We start from the raw sequence: 23,470 nt of genomic DNA, 5'->3' as shown, positions 1-23,470 counted from the left end.
GACATTTTTAAACAGCTCTATCAGCAACACAATTAGAAGATATAGGCTACCTAGAAACCCTCTCTTTACATAGGTTTTAATAAAAAATAAGTAAAATTTTCAGTGGAGTGAATAAGAGTTTTACATGAGACAAGTGCAGAAGAAAACTCTCTTACAAAAATGGTACGTATTAAACAATATAAAAATGCAGGTGTCTGTATGCATGCTTTGGTTTTTGCTATAATTATTTATATATCAATTAATGGGGTCTTTATTTTCAGGTTTACCAAAACTTTTGATCATGCAAGTTACATTAAAATTACTCTTTACCGATCAAGTAGGCAAATCCTATGGCTAAGAAAGTTTTATCAGTTTCAACAGTATTTTTGCATCAGCAGGAACTGGAGGGAGGTCCTACAAGAAGGATTTTAAGGGTCTCTTTATCAGGGAGCAAGCATAGTGATAGGACAAGGGATAACAGTCTTAAACTGAAAGAGGGTAGATTTAGATTAGACATAAGGAAGAAATTCTTTACTGTGTGGGTGGTGGCACTGTACTGGCACAGTGTGGCACTGGCCCAGGGTGTCCAGAGCAGCTGTGGCTGCCCCCTCCCTGGCAGGGTTCCAGGCCAGGTTGGACGGGGCTGGGAGGACCCTGGGCTGGGGGAAGGTGTCTCTGCCCGTGGCAGGGGGTTGGATCCAGGTGATCTTTAAAGTCCCTTCTAACCCAAACCATTCTGTGATTCTATAATATCTTCTCCTATTGAGAATCCCAGTGAGACACAACTGTGTAGGTGATCCACTGATCACCTAAAAAATGTGCATGAAGAAAAACTCTGACACCTGTCTCGTGAAAGTAGTCAGAATTTTGCTTTGGCAACAAAACATAATCTCTTTGGTATTATGCTTTATTTTAATATTCTACTTCCCCAATAGATCAGAGGAAGATTTGAGCATATTTATGAACTCGTGTTTTCCAAGTCATTATGATTTTTAAATGCATGTCTAGATATTTTTTCAGCCAGTTGCTTTAACAAGATTCCTTCTACCCTGAAGCTGCATTATAAAATGATGTAGTGTTATTTCTACTTCTAAAATACAATGATATAAAGAAAAGGCTTAAATGTTTCAGAAATAAAATTAGAAAATATTTCTTAATCTTGGTGGTAAAATATTGTTTTGCAATCATTTCCACAGCAGAATCAGTATAAATAAGTCCTAGGAACTGGCTTGCATGCTCAGGTTTTCTCTTAGTTCTAGCAAATTTATTTTAAATCTGTTTAAGAACAAAAACAGCAGGCAAATTGCATGAATATTAATCAATATGTATTAATGCTAAAGACAGTGAAGTGTTAAATAGTCTCTTGTTCTTGTAAGAAGTAGGGTAGTATAGACTTTTTTCTTTTACAAAGGAAACTAGCAGTTTTAATTATTTTTCCTTAAAAAGAAAGTCATTCTCTATACAGAAGTGGTTTTGGTGGTTTGTTTTGCTGTGTTTTTTTCTTTGTTTGTTTTTAATAAACAGCCAAAATATGGATGATTTCTGTTAAACCTTACTGATTAAGGATGTGGGGGTTTTCATGCTTTGGGATTACTTTTGTTTTGGTTTGTTTCATTGGGATTTTAAAAATTTGTTTGTTTGTTTAATGATTAAAGAATAGGTATAGCTATTCCAACAAAAAGGCATCTAATAAGAATAGAATTCTTTTTAATTCCCAGACTGTTACACAGGTGTATGTGTGACACGTTTTTTTGATGTAATGCACCTTGATTAAATGAGAGTTACTATGCTAAATTAAACTGTTGATTTTCAATTTATTTGGTAACTACCTTTTGTTCGAAGAGATGCAGTATTACAATATAAAATTTTCTGATAAACATGAAGTCTGTAACTACAGAACTAAAATACAATCAGTCATAAGGACAATATTATGTTTGCTGAAAGACATATTAAACTATTTTTTAAAGAATTCTTTCACTTAAGGTTTCTAAAATTTGGATTTTTTTTTTTAAACCAATCTGGGAAAAAAAATGTAAATTGTTGTTAATAGGAGTTTACTTTTATTTGAGTGGTAATAGTCACTGAGATGATGGTCACTACTCTCACTATACTTTTCCTTACTCTAATACATCTTTTGAAGTACTGAACAGGCAGCAACAGCAAGCAACTGATGCAGATCATCCCTTCATGAAGTCCTAACTTTAGAGTAGGTGGTGAATGTAAGTACTTGCTCTTTCTCCACAAACAAAAGATGGATGTATTGTGTTTATCATTAACTGATTAGATTTCCTTGTGTAATTCTTTTAAAGCAGCCTTTCTACAGTTCTATTATTCTCAAGATTAATGGACTGCCATTTACTGTTTTAAATCTCTGATATTCCTTTTCCCCATCTAAAGACAGACAAGAAGCAGGAAGAGAAGAGTATAAAGACTTATGCCTGACTCTAGAGTGAAACCAGTAGCAATGAAAAAAATGCATAGATACTTATGTGCATGAAACACGAGCATATGCAAGACAGGCTCATTCAAATCATTATATATTGGTTCATCTGCAACATCCTGACTGAATTAATGAAGTTCTTAATAATTGTTTAAAACACGATTTTACTTCCTATAATACTATTGTAAAATTTCCAGAGTGTACCTATATATATATATATAGGTGTGTATATATATAGGAATATAGTGTACCTATATATATATCTAGGAAAAAAGATTTTCTAAAATTTTAGCTAAGCAGATTGAGTGCAGGAACACTATTAATTCCTACCCACATCATCTGAAAATGTATTTAATTTCCCCCCACTCAGCTTCTTACCTCACAAGAGAAAAAAAAAAAAAAAATTACAGGTATCCATCATTTTGTTTACCTGACAAAAAGGCAGGCACAAACATGATGTTAGGAAAGAAAAAAAAAAAAAAAGACATTTAGAAAAACTGGATTATTAAGCTCTGTAGTTCATTGTCATCCCCAGTAAGGCACCAAAACAGATTCCTTAACTTGCAGTAAATCTTGTTTTCCTCAGTACCACATATCTATTGAAGTGTATAGCAAGGGTACCCATTTCTTCTCAAGCCTGTTAACACAATACGTCGGTTCCATTGCCACCATCTTCTGATGTGAATACGGAAAGGAATTTACACTGATCAAAAGTCTCTGTAATCTACCTGTTTACATTATTTACAGATGAAGAGAAGAACAATAGGTGAAGCAACTTCAGTTGAAAAGTATTATGTTCCCAAATCCAGGTCTTTATACCTCATATATTAGGTGAATATATATATATATTTTAAAATATTGCATATCAACTATATCAGCCATACTGCATACACACACAATCAGCCCTTACGTTAACGAAGTCTTTTGTCATACCAGGTCAAAAAAAAAAAAAAACCAACACCAAAAAACAATCTATTAGGGTTATGATAGAATACAAACAAAACCTTGTATCACTGAATACTGTGGTTTCAATATTTTGAAACAGAACAGAAAATTTTGGGGCTTCCTATTGCTATTAACTTTTATTAACTAAAATTTTAGCTGTCTGAGCTATTCTTCCACAATGATTCAAAGACTAATTGCAGTATAATCATCCATTAACTTATTTTTTCCTTCCCACTAGACTATGCCTGAGATTGGAAAGATGAGCAATGCCATTAGGCTCAGTGAAGGAAAAGCATCTCAAAACATAACATTAAAAAAAATAATAATTCATGATTTTGTACAAGGTAATGCTAATCTCGAAGGAAACTTAAGGTGTAGCCACAACTCTGCCTCAAGCCTTCCAGTGGGAGCTTCTAGTGAGTGTTTACAGTGTAGTACACCTAAAGCCATATAAGGTATGTCAGAACTATGCCAACTTAAAGCCACATTCGTTCAAGTCAACTTGTTTAGATTTAATTACACCTAAACTTTCAACAGTACCAGGATACCATTATTCACTAAAGGATAAGTATAAATTTAAGTTTGAATTTGATTTTTTAACAACAAAATACTTGAAGAAATTAGGTGGTAATGACAAGAGAGGGGTCTTGCAGATTTCAAAGAATTCCCACAAGATGACAAACTTACTTTTGTTTGACAATGGCAGACTGGTTAAAAAGGGCAAAGATGACTTACAGTGGTATGAACAAGACTGATTGGCATTAGCTGTTACAACTGGTCAATGAAGAAATTAGTAGCTCAGTTTGGCGTAACACATGCAAATATACATGGTGTATTTTTATTAAATGCTGTAGTATTTTATATACTAAACTAGAATTCTGCCACCTGACTAGACATCCTTCCCTTACCCAATCTGCACCAGCAGCCTGAAAAGGAACTTTATTTTTAAGGAAAAAACCCTGCAAACCCAAATGCAATTCACAATATTTAATCAGTCAACATAGTTACCTCAAGCAATTAAGTAATTAGAAGGGATATACATCCATTTTCATTTCTCTTTCTACAAACAGTGGTCTTTTCTTAAATCCCACGGCACAACACAGCTTATGTAGATTGAGTGTAGGAGAATTCTTAGTCTATCATTAAAAGCAATTTATCTTCTAACAGGCTTTTTATTTCCCCATTACAGTCACCAGCATCAAATCTGCAATTGCCGTGACCAGCGTAATGGTTTTATTTATCCTGTTTCTACCTGAATGGCTATAAAATGACTGATTCATTTACTAAACAATACCAGATCAATTGCTTTTCATCTAAGCCACAGCAAGATATTTTCAAGCCCAAATCCAAGATTTATATTCACATAACAGAACTGGTACAATACTATTAAGTATAGCTATTAGTTACTAGTAAGTGTGCACCTATACATTTGTATTAAAAACAAACAAACAAACATGGTTGGATTTAAAAGCCTGAGTACCAAAGGACAACGTAAGATAAACTTCTGAAGCCTAGAGTCTTTGGGAAAATACAGTTGACTTGAGCAGTTCCAGCACATAGTTATTATAATAAGGCTAGAAAAGCTGTCAAAATAAGAAAATATATACTTGTTTCAAAAGAGCATAGTTTAAATAGACAGAGTTTGAAATATGCTTTAGTAATACACTTATTTTGCTGACAGCTTTTCTTAATGTGGAACCAAACGGCCACACTGCAAGAGGAATGTGTTAATACATTACTGGTTCCTTTGTTTTCAAAAGCTAGCATCACCTTTCCTCCTTCAAGTATATACAAAATAAAGCTGTATTGATACTGATCTCGAAGTTCTGTTCATCAGCCAGACACCACTAAATGTAATACAAATCCTTCCTATAAAGCAATAGAAAAGCTACTTTCATCCACTGTTGAACAGTCAACTCCCATCCCTGGCCCCTCTAATCTGACTTGCCACTGTATAAATGTAAAGAGTAAGAGGAGTTCACCCATTTTGACACCACAATCTATAGGTTACTCTGTGGCAGAAAATTCAGACCAAAGGCTTCTTAAAATATGACCTGTCACCAAATGATCAGCAAGATCTTCATCAACTAGATGATCAACTAGAAGCTATCACTCATAAGCTACTATTCATAGAAAGAGTCTATGTTATTATTAAAAGCAATGCAGAAGAGTACGTGCAATTCTACAAGCTTATCTAGAGTGATGGTTTCATCAGGAGAGAGAATGATGCTTATTCTACGGTGTCTGTAAAAGATAAGATAGGGATGTAATGAAAGAAGCCACTGGGGAAAAAGAAAGCTAGAAAATAACAAGTGAGGACTGGAACTAGGGAAAAAAAAAAAAGGTAAGAGTTGTTCTCAATTAAAGTGTACAAAAAAACAAACCACTGGCTAGCATTTCTCTGATATTTTTCTAAAAAGCCATCAATCCTTCCATTAATATACACGCATCATCACAATGCCTCTATGTCCTTACAGAACTTTAAATCCGAGGATTACTCATGTACTGCTCACGTCTCCTCTCATCCATATACCCTATTACTTTCATCCCAGTATGTCTCCAAAACCACATTGCAATAAATAATACATTAAGCAATCAGCTCATAGTGTATTTTTTCTCTCCAGCTACAGACAGAGAAGAGGTCTATCCGATGTGTCTCTTGTGCACTAATAAATTATTTATGTACCAAAGTTTCAATGACCTTACCTCATGTGCTACTAGAATGAAAATAATAGCATTCCAAACCTTTCTTTGTACTAAATTGGAGAAATAACACTACTGTATTATCTGGTTATATCTCTGATTGGCCAGATTGCTGTCTACCTGTTCCTGCCTACATGGAGAGATAAAACAATTCATTAAACAATAAGTTATGTTTTGGTTATATAATGAAGATCAATTCAAGGAACTTGATCTGCAACTAGTACTTTTCCATCTACAAATTAGAAATTGGAAGCTGACTGTGAATCAGTTATAGGGGTAAAAGAGTTAAAAGAAAAATCAAAATAAACCTATTCATAAAAGTAATGTAAACCCTACATCAGCTATCAGTCACTCTTCTTTAAAGTTACTACTGCTCCTGAAAATATTAAAAGGAAGATATAATACCCCAAACTACTATTTGCTTAAATGATAAATTAAGTATTCTCTGGACATGCATAAATCCACACAGAAAGAATAATATTCAAAAAAATTAAAAGTGTTCAAAAAATGTATTTCCTTATCACAGAACAGTTGAGGCTGGAAGGGTCCTCTGGAGGCCATCTTGTCCAACAACCCTGCTCAAGAAGGTTGACCTAGTGCAGATAGCCCAGGACCATGTTGAGATGGCTTCTGAATATCTCCAAGGATAGAAATGTCATCTGTGGATTCCATTATCTGTGAATAGACTGACTATAATATCAGTCATCTAGCTCACTGAAAGTAAAATCAAGGAAGATTTTATTCCAATAATACTGCATGTTACTCAGCAGTAGAAGTTTTTCAGGTAATGTATTCTTTTAGTAGACAACTCCATCTAGAAAATATAGACTGAAAAATTTTTAGGAGTTCTGCAGACATTAAAATGTAAAATATCATATCCATCCATTAGATATTAAACAGGAAAGACTGTTTTGTTAATAAGTATTGCCAGGTACACTACAGGACCTGAAGATACATTTGTAACAAAAGAGCCAGTGACTGCTGAGGCAGAATCCCTGATTGAAACACATCCTCCCTGTTGGGGTGGAAAACAGTGTGAAGAGAAAGCAGAATTGCCACTCGAGTCAATGCATAATGTTTTCAGAATAATCTGAGAAGTAGAGTTGTTGTAGCAGCTCATCTGTAAATTCCCTTCAACCTCTTGACATATTGCCTTCTCCTTTATTTCAGTGGAAAAAAAAATGGAGGTCTTACTATGTTATCTTATAACCGTGCAGACACTTTATGCCCTATACACTACACCAAATAACACATTTTCATAAATTGGCTTTGGTATCAGCTGGTTTCTCTGTAAATATAGTATAAGAAATGCTTCAGTAATTCAGAAGAAAAAAATGTCAACAGACTAAGAGACTGAAAGAGGTCTTTTACCTGCTGTTTAAAAGAACAAAAAATATATTTAATTCATAAAACGGATTGTATGAAATGTAACCACCATTTGGGGAATTCCCTGTGTGCCTTCTTTAATTAGATTCTCAGATCTTTATATTCCCATTTTACAACAATGACTAAGTAAAAACACTGTGGTGCCCATCTCCCATGCCTCATAAAATCATGAAAAAGTCATGAAAATACTAGCTATTGCTAGCTGCTTCTTCATACATATATCATCTCGTGTCTAACATGGTACTGTAGAAAAATATCTGCAAATCTACAATCTAGTGTCATTACTTGAATTTTAAAATAGACTAAAATAAACTTTCACATTAACAATATTTAATTGCTTATGTAACAACTTGACTATATTTTCATTGTAAAAGTAGTCCATGTACAAAAGAAACTACATGGTAGCTCAAGCTTTGAATGCTCATTACTACTACATACGATCTTCAGCTAAAGGCACATTTCTTCATTATTTTTTCAAGGCAAATAAAGGAAGCAAAGATTCAGTCAAGGTGACAATTACCATCTGGCTATCTATAGTAATTATGTGCTCCCAATTAAATGCACATGCAATATTATGATGTTAGCATTACAGTGTATGTTAATATTGAAAATCACCATATCTCTGTATTACTGGAAGTGTTAAAGTTATGTATATGACTGTCTGCTTTGAAGTCTGTTAACACAGAAGATAAAGATCATGAATAAATCTGTGTCAACACCCTCTGTGAATTAAGTTCCTTTCCACCACACCACCACACCTTCATACATGGGTGCTACCATTTATATTTCTTTTCTCTTTCCTCCACACCCTTCTCTTTCCTTTTTTCAGGGCTGGCTACTTGTTTGAGGGCTTACTGGGAATATAACTAAGGACTGAATTAAAATCAGTTTAGCCTTGCAGTCTCACGTTGCATATGCTGCTGATCAGGATGAATATAGAACCAACCATGCCTTGGAAACTGTTAGAGACAACACTGTAACATCTGAACACTCTGGATTACTTCTGTGGATACACTTATAAAGCTATAAGAAAACCAAGAACAGGGTGCTGTTTAGTTCTTTTTATAAGATTTAAAACTCATGAAATTTAATTTTCAAGTTACTGAAATTCAAAACAATACAATTGGTTACAAACACGTTTGACTAACACTCAGAAAATTCCTTCAAAACAAACTTGTAAAATTTTAGCCTTTTGATTTCCACAGGACTCTATCATCTTATGAACAGAACCAGACATAGCAGAATTTTTGTCACCAAACTCAATAGAAGCAGGATCAGGTACTATACTGAAGTTATTGTCCAACTCTAGTAAGAATAGTTTCACTTAAAAGACAGTATTAAAATACTATTACCTCCAGCAAGGATCTTCTCTTCCAAATCACTCATTTGTTTCTTGTATGCTTTTAAAGCAGCTTCTTTAAATGATGGTCGAATTCTTTTTTTCTTTGGAGTTTCAGTGACCATCTCTGGGACGTTCTGATTTTCATCTTCCCTTACTTCTACGTCAGCAGCCATGTCACTTTCAACTTCCAATATCTCTTCACTGACCACACTGTCAAACTGTGTGTCATATTGCTCCTCTGCTAGTACTGCATATGAAGTTTCATACAAAGGCTGCCCCAGTTCATATTCTTGGACCTGCTCACTAGTTTCGCTACTATTAGTTCTATTTTCTAGTTTAGCAAGGACTTGTTCCATTACTTCTACATAGTCTGTTTCATTCTCACCACGTGGTTCAATTAAGTCTTCCTCATACTCTGCTTTGTAGCAATAAGGCTCAGCATAAACATCAGAATCAAGTGTTGTACTTGATTCATTTGCAGTAGACTGAGATAAAGTTCTAAACCTTCCCATGAAAGACGATCCACTGTCTTCATACCCACTTAAACTTTGTGTACTTTTATTCCAGACTACTTCTAAAGCTGATTTAGCGCGTTGAAGCGTAGATCCAAATTTAGGAAAGCTGAAAGTCTTATCAGAAAGGTCTATGCTTAATCGGCTATGCCATGATTTAGGGGCTGTTTCTTCCGAGTCATCGCTTGGTAGTTCGCTCTGACTTCGGTACATCATAGGCAATCTGTTTTGATTCTGATAAGGGGAGAGAGAATTTGTTTCCTGATAATCATCATATTGACCAGTCCACTGACTTTGTGATTCGCTATCAAGTCCTGGACATGATGGAGAAGTACCATCAAGGGTAAAATCATAGCTTTCAGTATCATACTGAAGGTCAGAACTTTGGCACTTTCCAAAATCTGTCTGTTGATCTGAAGGGCTGCTCATATCATACACAAAAACTTCATGTGTGGATGAGTCTAGGCCCAAATCTGCCCCTTGTTCCAACTGATTCCAGTCTTTCCATGGGGAAAGATCATCGTGTAAAGAAAGCTGAGAATCACTATAGTGGCTTCTGTCTCCAGAAGCACATAATACTCCATTGCTTACTCCACTGTCAACAGTTTCTGTGTTCTCTATTTCATTTTGCTGTGGATACTGTTGCATATCTTGGACAACTGTCTGTTCCTGGGAACTGCCATACCAGTCTGTAGAATCATCTTGCCTTCGCTGCCAAAGTTCTCGATCAGAGGAAGACAATAGAGAACTGCCATTTGTTCTGCTAAAATACTGATTTTCTGAAAAATCCTCAGAGTAAGACTGACACAATTTTGAGAAATCTGACTCTGAACGGCTAAGTTTTGGTGTTGCAAAGTCATTCTGTAAATGCCATAGAGGAGTCATATCTGAATAATAGGTCTTCGATTGTTTTTCCATGTTGTCAAATTCTGGTGACTGAGTGCCATAATTTCTTCTGTTTGAATAGGTGCTAATGTCAACAGTTCTATTAAGGTCTCTAGTATTTGGGGATTCAATACTCCCCTTTGTAGTACTTGTCTTTATTTGTAGTGCTGATTTAGATATCTTTGCATAACTATTCTTATTTATATCTGATTCCAAGTCTTTGTCACTGTCAGGTGACTCCCAGTCATGCATTTTAGTTTTTGTCTCCACCGTTAAAAGCTTCATATCCATACTCTCATATGTCTGAGAGGAAGGTAATCCTCTTTCTTTTTTGTCTTTTATGTCATGGGAAAATATATCTGTAGAAATTCCAATGCCAGTTCCCTTAAGTTTATAAGACTTTTTTAAAATCAAATCTCTCTGTTGTGATGACTCAAAGTAAACAAGGATGTGTCTTGGCTTTGCATTTGGACAGTCTCTTTGCTGCCCCAGCCTTTGGGCAAACTCAATTTTAATAGTGCTCTGTGCCTCTGAGAACCCCATTTTATCTATTAATATTCTGTAAACTGTGCTTTCAGTTTTTTCAAGCCTCTCTTCAGGCACATTTAGAAACCTAAGACTTGCTTTGTTTCCTGGATGGCCTATCTGCTTAATGTAGTCATGTATGTCCCGAGTTTCTCTTCTGGACTGTACAAATCCAGTTCGCAGTTGTTCAATTTCATTTTGTACGACTTCTACACTACAAGAAATTTCATCAATTGATTGTTTCAGAGCATTAACATGCCCTCTTAATTCAGAGAGTTCTGTTTCAATTTGACTTATCCCCTGAAGCTCTTTAAAGATCATTTCCATAACATCATGGGTTTGACTAATACAACCTGTCGAACTAAAGCCAGGTTCAAGAGTATTTGATTTCTGGTGACGGCCAGTTCTATCTAGAGATTTACTTCTTAAGCCCCATGTTTTCTTCCATGTACTTAGTTCTGAGTCTGATGAGACACATTCTTGGCTCTTCTTCCACTTCCTTAGTTTGCGTAAAGCTCCCAGCTTCAGTGTATGTAAAGTGCGTTCGCCATCTGAGCTTCCATCTGATGGTGCAAGGCTGCTTAAGCTTTTTCTGTTGCGTCTCACAGGCATTGTGTGCGATAAGTATTCGTTTTTCTTGCTATTAATTTTTACCTCACTTAATGACTCAGAATATGAACTATCATTTGAAGACAGATCTTGCACTATATCTTCATTATTATTGTTTGTTACAAAAATATGCTTTTTCAGTCCATTGGCAATAGCGACTCTGTAACTGAATGTTGGAGAAAGTGAAAATTCTCTATTACTCTCCTCTTCTTCAGTTGATAAGTTGCGAGCAGATGGACACTTGGCAATCTTTTTAACCGTGCTTTTTAAGGTATTTGAAAATTTTGGATTCTTTGTTTGTCCAATCTGAGTTAAGTCTTGTTCCTTTTTGCTCTGACAACTCTCTTTCCTTTTTGTACTATTTCCCGATTTCTTTGTAAACATTCCTTTGCAAATCTTATATATGTAAGATGAGATCAGGCTCTTTAAGAGGGCAGAAACCATGGAGTGTAATTTATACTAAGCTGTTTCCACAAAACACAATTTTTGATCCAGACAAGTATTTGTATCTCCAACAGGATCATCAGCAACTATTTCATCAACAGAGACTATAGACTTATAAACTATTGATGGTCTGGTATCATTTGACAGAAGAAAAAAAAAAAAATCATCATACATCTGCTTGTTTGAAATCAAATCCTGAAGGGGTTTTGCCTGTCTTGCAAAATCTCACTCTGTTGCACATGGCTTCTTGAAGTGTCTAAAAAGGAGGGAATGACATTACAATGGCTGCCAAACAAAGTTATTACTCAATAATACCAATGTTGTTTTAACTGGGTTACAATGGAAACACAGTGGAGTTAAGTATTTATACTTTCCCCGTAATTATCTGAATAGAAATTTTCATGAACAATTGAAGCTGAAAGGAGTTCTAAGTAAGTATTTTTAACATAAATTAATAAACTTTACTTATTTACAGGCTTCTCTGTCCAGTTTAACTGACTTTGAGACATTTGGTATTAATGCTGTCTGCTTTTTTCCAGAGTGATGACAATTCACTTTAGGTCCATATGATATACAGCGGTGGTCAAAAAACTGACAGGGCAACAAACTATTAATGGCTAGTAAAATAGAAGCAGAAAGGCCTCTCTTGGTTCATCTTCTGAAGCAAGGTAGGATTCTGTGCAACAAATCAGTACTGATTGTATCCATGAAATACTGTTCTATTTTGAGACTGAATTATGCGCATGACTATGATTTGCTTTCTTTTTATGCTAGACTGTAACACGTTATGGTAAGCCAGGACTTAAAGTACGCATACCTTCTTGATTTCTCTTCTTTAAGAAGAAAAAAAACCTATAGAAAATAACAGAAAATTGTAATGACAACTGATGGAACATTCACATACAGTTTATAAGTTTTACATAGTTCTGGTCATAGAAAAAGAAAACAAACACACACCCTACACAAAAAGAGGGGAAGAGGGAGAAACAAATATGATTTACAAGTCTCAGGACAAAAACAGGTGCCATTACAACAGGAAGGCAATTGGATCTAAAATATGGAAAAGTAAGAAAAGATTTCATGCAGTATCTGAACGTTTCTATTCCATAAAACAAAAGCTTCTATTCTATAGATAGGTAGTCAATGTGTTTTAAACATGTAAGTGCACTTTTTTTGTACAGCATATCATTCACCTCCCAGTCACATAGCTGCTGAATAAAAACAAGACAAATAGCTCAGAAAAATCCAACAAGAAAGTAGTTCTTAAAATGGCAATTTCTGTTTCTAAATCAGCTAAAAATTCTTTGGCAGAATAGAAGTTTATTTAGGTACAGGGTATACAAAAGGTTAAAATTTGCTCTGTGGTGTCTTAAGAGACATAAAGGATATGAACTGTCTTCCTTGTCTGTAAAAAAGATGGCACTGTATGAAACATTAAGATATGCTCACACACCTCAAAATCAGGTCTTTTCATTACCAAGTTTGTCTTCGCTGACCTTACTATTATACTCATGTTATGGTTGATAGTAAACATTAACTACTGATTCATAGTGCAGTAACAAAATGCACTATGCTGAATAGAGCCCAAGCAAAGCTGGTAAAAGCCTGGCTGGCTTCTGGCATCCTGGAACAGAGGATGTAAACAGACTTATTTCTTTTCCAGTTATAACAAATTTGGGATGCAGCCCAACAGTGAGCAAAACAAGAATAGACAAAATTCTTCATCCTTCCCAAAGTTTCTGCCTGTTATTCTATAAAAGGTGAAATATTTGCAGAACATTAATTGGATTTTTAACATATATATGCATCAGTATAGCTCTTGTGACTTCTTTTTCTTCCAGTCTTATGCCTTAAGTCAAAGTATTAAGAGTGAATTAAGAGCATGCTAGCAATATTTGAAAGCAAAATTATATTCAATGAGACTGCATGCAATTTTCAAGGCATGCAAATGACACCTCCAAATATTACAAAGCTCTCACTAGAGCCAAGGATGCCTTGTTTTCACATACTATTAGTAAAGGAAGGAACAATCCCGGGACACTTTTCAATATCAAAGGCATGTTTCTAGATGTATAAACACTTGTTAATCATTCAGCTCTTACACTGAATATTTGTAACCATGTACTGAACAAGATTTGATGTGTGACTGCCTGCCTTCTCTGCCCACACAACCACAGCTTTTTAAGTGCCCTCTTATATAAACTTCATTCAGAGGACTTGGACATTCTTCCCATTGAAAAGACATCAAACCAACAATGTATAAACAAGCTGGAAGGCTTGTTTACTGGCTCAGCCTACAAAACACCAAGAAATAATTAAGTTATTGGGATCTGGAACATCTCCATTCATTTTAAATAAGGCTTAATTTTTCTCTATAGAAGAATCTTGATTTCATAGCCAACTATTTAAGTTTTATATAATGCCTAGCCTATGCTTTTTATCAGAGATAATTGAAAGTATTATAAATAGCTGCAAATTCGGAACTCTAAACCCAGTTTCTGACAACACCACAGTAAATTAAAAGTTGTGCTGTTACAAACACAGAGAACTGCTAAATGGAGCAGATTTATGTTCTCACGAGTTCCATTCCATCGCAGTTATATTAGTCATATGATCTGTCCATCAGTTTACAGCCTATCATTGCTCTGTCAAATATTCATTTTCTAAAATTGTATACCTACACATGGAATCAGGTTTGAGTCATTATAGGTCTCATCCATTTCTTTTTGTAAAGATTTGCATAGGATTGTTCTTACCATTTTAAATCAGCGTAGGTTAAAACTCTAGAAAACAAGGAACTGTCTTTTGAGTAGCACATAGGACTAAGCCAATTATTTGAATGAGCTGCAAGATGTCATTCAGTGTTTTTTCTGGTTTTATCCAGGTCTCCCGATAAAGCATCATGACCCCATTTTTTATTTCACTTTGCTTGTTTATTGACTTAAATAAATTTAGATGATAAAGTTGAACACAGATGGGTTAACCCACTTTAGTCATAAGGAATAAAGTTGAAACATTACAGCAGTATAGACTATATGCTAGATGTTATAGAATAGGAAACCGGAAAGTGTTATGGATTGTGAGGTTAGAAATAAAATATATTGCTAATGAGTTCCTTCTGTAAAGAGAGGACACAATGACACTTCTTTCAACTTTTACCCATAGCAAGTCTGAATACAGACTTTTGTCAATCCACTTGATGATGAACGGGTAATTTGGATTGATTTCAAGGACACTGTTGATAACAAAGCATTGTCAAAATAAAACTTGTCAGTTGGAAGCATCACTTACAAATGATATTATTCCCAAATCCAAAACTAACATGTCAGGTAGATGGGGGGTGGAGTGGGCTGGGTTAAGAATGATAACTTTTTAAATAACGCAAGCAGTGTATTTTAGGTACATGTCTGAACAGCAGATCCTCAGATTCCTTTTTTTTTTTTTTCCATTTTATCAGATCCAGCCCTCTATTTTGATAAAGAAAACTGAATCACCCTAAAAAAATAATTTCAATATTTAAAAAGTATAGCTAGATTGCTGCTGACCTTCTGTTCAGATCTCGGTAAATGAAGCTGTACAGCAGCAGTCCTCTCCATTCAGAGGTGGCTTTGTGGATGCAGATTGTCCCCTCAAAAGAGCAAGAGGCAAACAGAATCATAGCCCTGCTTAACCTTTAAACTATTGAACAACTACAGGGGGCCTGTGTGTATTGGAAGGGTACAGGGAAGAAGAGGAGACTAAAGTGCAGTCTTCCTCTACAAAAAGGCATATGGCAGCTGCATGTTCACAACCCCAAGACAGTAGGGGGGGAAAAAAACAAAACAAAAACAAAACAAAAAGTCTTTTTGTGTAGCAATACCACTCTGCATTCCTGCCAAAGTAGTCACTACTGTCTATAGGCAGCAACATCTATTTGTGATATGCAAAATGCTTCACAGAAATGAATTAAACACACATACAAACAAAATGTAAACAATCCACTTTGCAGCTGCAGAAACTGATGCTAAGAGAAGTTCTCTTACTATCAGGAACATAAGGAATCAAGAACAGAAAAACTAGAATTCAGATCTACAGATTTCTGAAGTATCATCTTTTACTAGTCTCACAGTTGCCTGGGAGTAAGGTTATCCTGATATCACTGTACTTACCATCAGTGTATGTCTGTTGGGCAAAACCTACGCTACCTTTCTTTAGACAAGCATAACTGTGTATACTCCAGATTGATTCATTAGTTTACTATAACAGTAGCATTATACTGACAATCTCAGATGACCTAATTCATAAGAACTTAATTTGCAACAATTATCTGCTCCTTTATACTACTAAGTTCTCAGTGTATTCTTTAATACAGCCATTTTTAATCTGTGTTATTGAGTCTTCCAAGATAAAGTGATACTCATCATAATACTACACATGCTACATAGATGACCTGCCTGCAGACTCTGGCAAAGACAGGGACAACAGCAAGAAAGTGGTTCTGCTTTCTCTTTTGGATGCTCTTTGTTCCAGGAATTCCTCGAGTTTTCACAAGCAGAGTTTTGTCCTATCCTATCACCCTCTCCAATACTCACGACAGCATGGAGTGCTATCAGCACTCTCTCCTTCTGTCTAGAACGCTATTCCTATTGTCCATCAACACAATTCAGAAAGTTCACTATAATTGCTTATTTATCTGGTGTTATTTCTTTATGGATCCTGCTATTAATATATCTAACTACCATTAAACATGTTGTCTTTCTATTTACGGGGAATGTTGCCAATACAACTAACCACCAAACTGCTGTTCCAAAACCCAGTCTAAAAAGACTACAAACTGCTTATTTTTTAACCCACAAGGCTACTGCTGTCCTGAAGAGCTTGCACATATGCTCATCAAGTACACTGTGGAATCCAATCTAAATATTTAACAGTCATATTGCAAGACCGGTCATTCATAGCCGTTACTTTACTCACCTGCTTTTTCAGCATACAACTTAGTAGAGTTTAAGGATAACAACAGATGCAAGTTGCACATTCTTAAAACTGACTTTGGTTCACTGTGATTCAGAACAGTGTCTGAAACAGAAACCACATCTAGAACTTTGTATATTAGTGAATTAGCTCAGTGGTTTAACAGTTATTTGCAATTCAATTACATTGTAATATATAGAAGCATATTGTCTTCAGGACAGTTTAGAAGAAAATGTAAATTCCCAGCTAGCTAGAATGAGTAATTATTCTGGTGAAAAAGTCATCTTCACTGCTCCCCTGACCACTATGGGAAGAGAGGATATTTTTGCAGTCAAAGATGTTTTTCCTCAGTTACTGTTGAAGATAGACATGAGTTGAAAAAATAAACACCCTTATTTTGCAATAATTTTTCTCACTTTTTTAGTTATTCTCCACACCTTTATGTATATTCGTAATATTCGCATTTCTCTCCAACAAGTGGTTACAGCAACTGTGAAGCTAAAGTTGCCAATCAATTAATTATGAACTACTAATAAAATTGCTGAAGACACTTGTAACACTATTTATTTCTTTGGAAACAAACGTGTAGTATGGTGTATTACAAATGCAAAAAAATATATTTGAAGCAATTGTCCTTAAAGGACAATGGCCTTGACTACAACTAAAAACAAAAGGAAGAGATTTGCCAAATATAGTAGATAAATACTTAAATGTAAAAAGCTGTTGAATGGATTCCTAAAGTTAAAATGTGTTCCATTTGGAGAGCAGTAGATAGCTCAGTATAGTGTAGCTGAGTATATTAATGCACACAAGGGTTAAGAGACTGAAGATGATTTGAAACACAGCTTCATATTATTTGGCTAAATGTACTAACTTTTTTTATTTAATGTTTCTAGTTGTTTCCTCAACTTTTTAAATAAAAAGAAGAAAAAAACAGAGACTGTAGTGTGTAAGGTAGGTGGCAATAGTGAACCTGAGAGTCCTTTTCCCACCTTTTACAGATGTATATACTACTTATGATGTCCTACACAAACTTATTTTTAGTCAATACTGTCATTTCAAAGGCTGCTAAGATTTAGCAATTATTACACTTCATAGTCCATCCCTATTTAAATGAAGGCTACAAAAGGAGTGGAAAACCTAGAGAGGGAACAGTTATTTGCTAACAATATGGGGATAATTGTATTATTAAGTCAGTACCAGGCATATTATCTTCTAAATATGAGTTAGACTATTACATGCATGCTATTATGTCAGATTACCACAAATATACAAGATTTACTGTATAGAGTACAGAATGATCAGAACCCATTTAATGCCTTTAAAAAACAGAAAGAATCAACATGCATTTGACCAAATCTCAGCTCTGTCCTGAATTTTGTCTGTTTTTAATAAGCAGTTTTCTTTAGAGCATTATATCCTGAGAGCCAAAGTGATTTAATTTACACTGAAGCATAACACATTTGCAGAGGATATATTTACAGTATACTGAGTGTACATTCAAAGTCTCACATGATACTAACATTTCAAACTTTTCAGAAACTTTAAACAGTCCTTCTAGTAAATCCATCAGAAGATGGACAAAATCCCTCAATTTTTTTCCAGGTATGGAACTTTAATCATCTAATTGTACTGGCCTGAGCCTAGAGATGGACAATTCTCTGCCGTGAATTAGTTCTCTTTTGGAGAGAGACTGCCATGGAGTTGGTGACCATGTGTGCACTACATCACTCTATAAAACAGATTATTTTGGAGCTGTGATTCTTTTGTTTGTTTTTCTTGGGGTGCTTTTTGGTTTTAAACTACTTACAAAAATTCTCTGTGAAATGTTCAGACTAAGGGAACAAATTTAAATGGTCAAAATATTACTTGTAAGCCCTCTGGATTCCATCCTTCCCCCACAAAAAGGTTTTAAATATCTTCTAAAATGTAGTTGACTATTAACTCCATTAAATTTTTAGAACACAAACGTATGACATTGACAGGTTTTGATAAAGAGGTCTTTCATTTTATAAATTGTAGCAATCATCTGACATTTACATTTGAAAAATGCCACAAGCACAAACCACAACAACTACTGTTGACAGCAACATACAGTAGGATGAGTTGGCACACACAGATAGGAGCCGTGTTTGCTAAACATCTGAAATGACATTCATTGATAAGGATAGTAGATACTACACATAATTCTACATTTGCTGCAAAAATTTTATTAGAAAAAAATTCTCTGCTTTCTTTGCTTTAATATACTGATAACTACAGAGTGATACTTAGATTTCCACCTGAAATTAAGAATCCCTGCTTTAGAGCTATCAACCTAATTGAATGACACAGATGAGATAAACAAAGCCTGTACAAGAACCTTCTCAGATGCCAAAGAATTTTTATGCTTCAGAGGTTCTGTTTTACTGTAATGGTCTCACAAGGCAGAATCTAGTATACTTCTTCATTCCTCCTAGATTTTTACAACACTACAGTTAAAAGACAATTTGGAATTTTCAGTCCTCCTTGCTACTTTAATGAATTGGCAGATATTCTAAGCTATCAGTTTTCCCCTCCTTAATAATACTCTGAAATCCCAGTACTTCACCTGTGATTTCCTAAGTGTTTCCACAGCAATATATAGTCATTATGATAATATTGTGCTGACATCACTGCAGGATCAAGCAAATGGTGTAGTGACAGAAAACCTTTATACAACTCTCTTCAGGTTTTGTAAATTCCACTGAAAAAACCTCATTTATCTTGCATGATGACTTCTTTCTATGAGAAAGGTCTTTGAGATGACAGTTAACCATAATTTCTATCATATTATCCTTTACAAAAGAAATTTATGATGAATAAAAGAAGTTTTAACCTTAAATACTACTTTTTGCTCTTAATGCTTTTAGACTTAGCATTTTCTCAGTATGTTGATGTATTTTGTAAAAATTACCACTGATTTTTAAAACACTCAAATATGTTCAGTAACCTTAAAATTTCAATTGCCAAATTACAGTTGTGTATTACACTAAAGGCATCTATTTTATATAATCACTAACAGCTTTGTTCAGGAAACAAGATTGTATCACCTCCTCCGTGAAAAAATAACTGTAACTTTATGATCAGAGTTTATTTTCACATCAGAAAACAATTAAATAATGTTACACCATTAAATGCTTTTAAGGCACAAGAATTCCTGTCAGCTAAGGGTTAACATCAGTATTAAGATGCTGGAACTGATGTTAACCCTTTTTTGTATCAACACGTTATAAAAACAAAAGTCTTACTTAAAACTGGGATGCATTCAAATTAGAAATGTAACAGAACATTTTACAAGATTTCAGGACTACTCAACAATCAGATGAGCATTATTTCTAATGCCTTAAATCTTTTTAATCCATTTTTACAAGACATGCCCATTTTAAGACAACTATTTGTGTCCTTAGTTTAAGGGCACATAGCTTTATGTTCTATTTAATTTATTACATAAAATTAGCAGTCAGTTGAAAGAAAATATTATTAATAAGACAAAGAAGACAATAGGATCCAGATGACTAAAAGTCGGGGGGTAAATGAATACAGTCAGATTTTTATATCTGCATAATTCTTCCTCTTAAAGCAAAATGAACCATCAATCTTATAGTAAGAAATTAGTTTCAGCTACTATCACTTGGCCTCTGGAATTGCAGAAGGCAAAATACAAATGTTATCTTCCTGAGCCTAAAAGGATGGACAAATAAGTATTAAATAGCTATGGGGTTCTTTTTGGTTGTGGATTGGGGGAGGTACATGAGAGAGGGTATTCTGACACATAGGTTTAGCTGTGGAACAGAATCAAGCATGTATTCTAAGCAAGCTGCCTTTTCAAAAGAAAGCTAAAGGGTGATCATCCTGAAGATTAATCAAGACCCAGAAATACATACGCATCCGTAAAGCTCAATTTATTACTAATCCTATCATGAACTAGGAAAAAAGTACTGGTAGATATAAGCAAAACATACTATATTTTCACCATGTATTCATGTATCTAAATGATTTAATTTATCTTTTTATACCAATTAAAATGTTCCAACTCATTGTGAAATCAAATACTATACCATCTTACTCAACTTACATTGTAAACTTACCAATATTACAAAATAAACGCCCCACTTTTTAATTAAGTGTTGATTCTTAAGTCCACAAGCCCAGACAGTTTCATCAACATTATAGCATTAGAAAGAAAATCAGTTACAAATCAATGCATTGCATTAGCTAGAACAGTGGGAGGTACATTCAGAATGAAAATAAGGAAAGGAAACAAAGGAAACTGAAAAATGTATATAGACTAGATACAAAAATACAAAGGGGATACATACCTGGGTTAAATTCTTCTTAGAAATAAAATAGAAATTACATACCACCATTTTTATATTATTTTCCATTTATGCAGAAATACTGTACACAACTCCATTACTATTTTGCCGTTCTTCCTTCAGCCTTAAAAACAGTACAATACAACATGAGGCTGCTTCTCAGTGATTCAACTCAAGTGCAATCAGGCATGCTGTTAGTCCACAACAGTATCTGTTCTAAATTCCACCGTATTCCCTAGGCAGCATTAAATGCTTTTTTTTTTTTTCTCTCTCTCCTGTATTTTTTCCTCTCCTCCTACAACTTGTGCTAACAGCTAAGAGTAATCATGTTGCTGGCTACTAATTCATTCTGCAGCTCAGCTTTATTTCTCCTCTGTAATAGCAAACCAGGAGCCAGCATCTTACTCCTGCTGAAATACAACATCAACATGAGAGAACAGTAATCATCCCGGTGTTTTACGTGCTGATAACTTCACCCGTTGCTGTTTTCTCCTGCCACTGCTTCTGAATGCAGTATTCACTGCAATAGCCACAGCCCTCCTGCGCGGAAGGCAGCCCCTCTGCTTCACAGATAGAGTAAAATAGGCTTATTGAGAAACCTTGCTCACAGAAATGGCACATGCAGTGCATCGTGAGAGCTAGCAGGTGCATCAGTGGCCACAAGGATAACAGTGTGAGATAGTCTCTCTTGCTTGGTAGGGCCATGTTTCACCTAACCTTTTATTTATCAGTCTGGCATGACCCAGAGAAACAACTGTATAGCTATTTCTTTCAGCAGAGCTTTCAGCAGCAACTGATCATTTTTGGTAATGAATCTGCTAAACAGATTCATAATTATTATCATTCCATGATTATTTAAGGATGCTCCAGATAATAAGAAGCATATCACTATTTTCCATTAAAAGTATTTTGTATGTACCCAATACCTAGACTGTAGGACTCAGTCATTTGTTTACTGGGATTAATATTGTGCATGCAGGAAGTAAATTATCCTGTGCAAAATACAGTGGGTGTTTCCTCAAATGTTAACTGATTTAACAATGTGTGTAAGGCCACATTCAGCCTTACATATATTCAAAATATATTTAAAACTCTGAAACATGAAAAACTACAGAAATACATCCAGAATGACCCTATATAAAATCATTCTACATACAAAGCATACACATAACTTCAGTGTAAAAGTTACACAAAACATGTACACGTATGAAACCACAGGTATATTATTATACCCTTTAATCTTGGGAGGTAGCAGCACTGAAATGACACATAAAATACTAAGTTTTCAGCTAGTATATATTATGCATATTTCCTGTATAAACAGAACTTGGCATTTTCTGGTAACAGCTGGCACATTTGTAACACAGAAGCTTGTAATTCAGTTATTTACATCAAAAATATATTAAGGATACCTTGAATAAAAGACCTCACTTAAAAATATTTAACAATTTCTAGTAATACTTATTTAAAGCTTATTGGTTATAGCTTTCACTTTCTGCAATCCTTGTATTATTGGTAGCAATGTGATCTTGGGATACAGTGCTTTTTAAGTACAATTTATAAATAGAACAGTTCTAGAATAAAATATGCTACATCAAGTGGTAAAGTTAGTATTTTGTATTTTTTTGTATATCATTGTAAAAATAATTATGGGCCATCATATTTATTGTGTCCTGCTGAAATTAATGCAACCTATAAATAATCCATTAATTAGATTTATAGTTAAGAACCAGATGAATGAATGCTTTGTTTTTCCCATCTTATTGTAGTTATTAGCCTGTGGCAATTACTTAATATTCTGTCTAAATTTAAACAAGCTGATGCTTCAAATCTACCACACTGGATGTCAACACAGAATACAAGAAAACTTTTATAGAAGTGCACAAAAAGAAATATTCCACTGATATCAATACTCACTGATATAGTTCTATTTACATGAGATGTAACAGTAATGCCTCTCAGAATCAACAGGACTACTCATGTAAGGATTAAGAAAAAAAAAAAAAAAAGAAAAATCAGGCAGCCTAATCAAGCATGGCCACTCACAGTAGATACATACCTAGAACAGAAATAAATTGGGTTTTTATCAAAATTAAGCAAATGGTCTTGAGAGTACAGACAGTAAAACCAGTAAATATTGGGAATGTTTTGCAAAACCAAAAGGCTTTGTCATTAAATAAAAAACTGCAAATAATGCTAACTCATAACACTCAGATTAATGTTGTTATCTTCAAGCAACTTCTAAGTATTGACCCTGTTCATACTAATCTGTTACATTACGGGATGTTGAATGTTTCAGTTTGAAGCCACTCATCTAATAGCCCAGCACAAACAGGGAATTTTGCTCTCTGCCAAATGTATCATTCCATTGATGCTTAAGAAGGAAAACCAAAATCAAACCAAATCAAAAATC

At 34.7% G+C, this 23,470-nt stretch overlaps 1 protein-coding gene across 1 annotated transcript in view; it reads right to left on the bottom strand.

Annotated features, from left to right (window-relative positions):
* UNC13C (unc-13 homolog C) overlaps positions 1-23,470 on the bottom strand; it is a 212,384-nt gene that overhangs the window by 155,042 nt on the left and 33,872 nt on the right. Inside the window, exons 3-4 of the mRNA XM_042804059.1 lie at positions 12,588-12,622; positions 8,806-12,026 (exon numbers count right to left, since the gene is read on the bottom strand). Of these exons, the coding sequence (XP_042659993.1) occupies positions 8,806-11,770 (2,965 nt within the window). The 5' untranslated portion in view covers positions 11,771-12,026; positions 12,588-12,622. The remainder of the gene's footprint in view (positions 1-8,805; positions 12,027-12,587; positions 12,623-23,470) is intronic.

This window comes from Tyto alba, unplaced genomic scaffold (genome assembly GCF_018691265.1).
Source record: "Tyto alba isolate M040663 unplaced genomic scaffold, T.alba_DEE_v4.0 Super-Scaffold_41, whole genome shotgun sequence".
NCBI lineage: Eukaryota > Metazoa > Chordata > Aves > Strigiformes > Tytonidae > Tyto > Tyto alba.
This window is presented reverse-complemented; position numbering and strand designations above follow the sequence as displayed.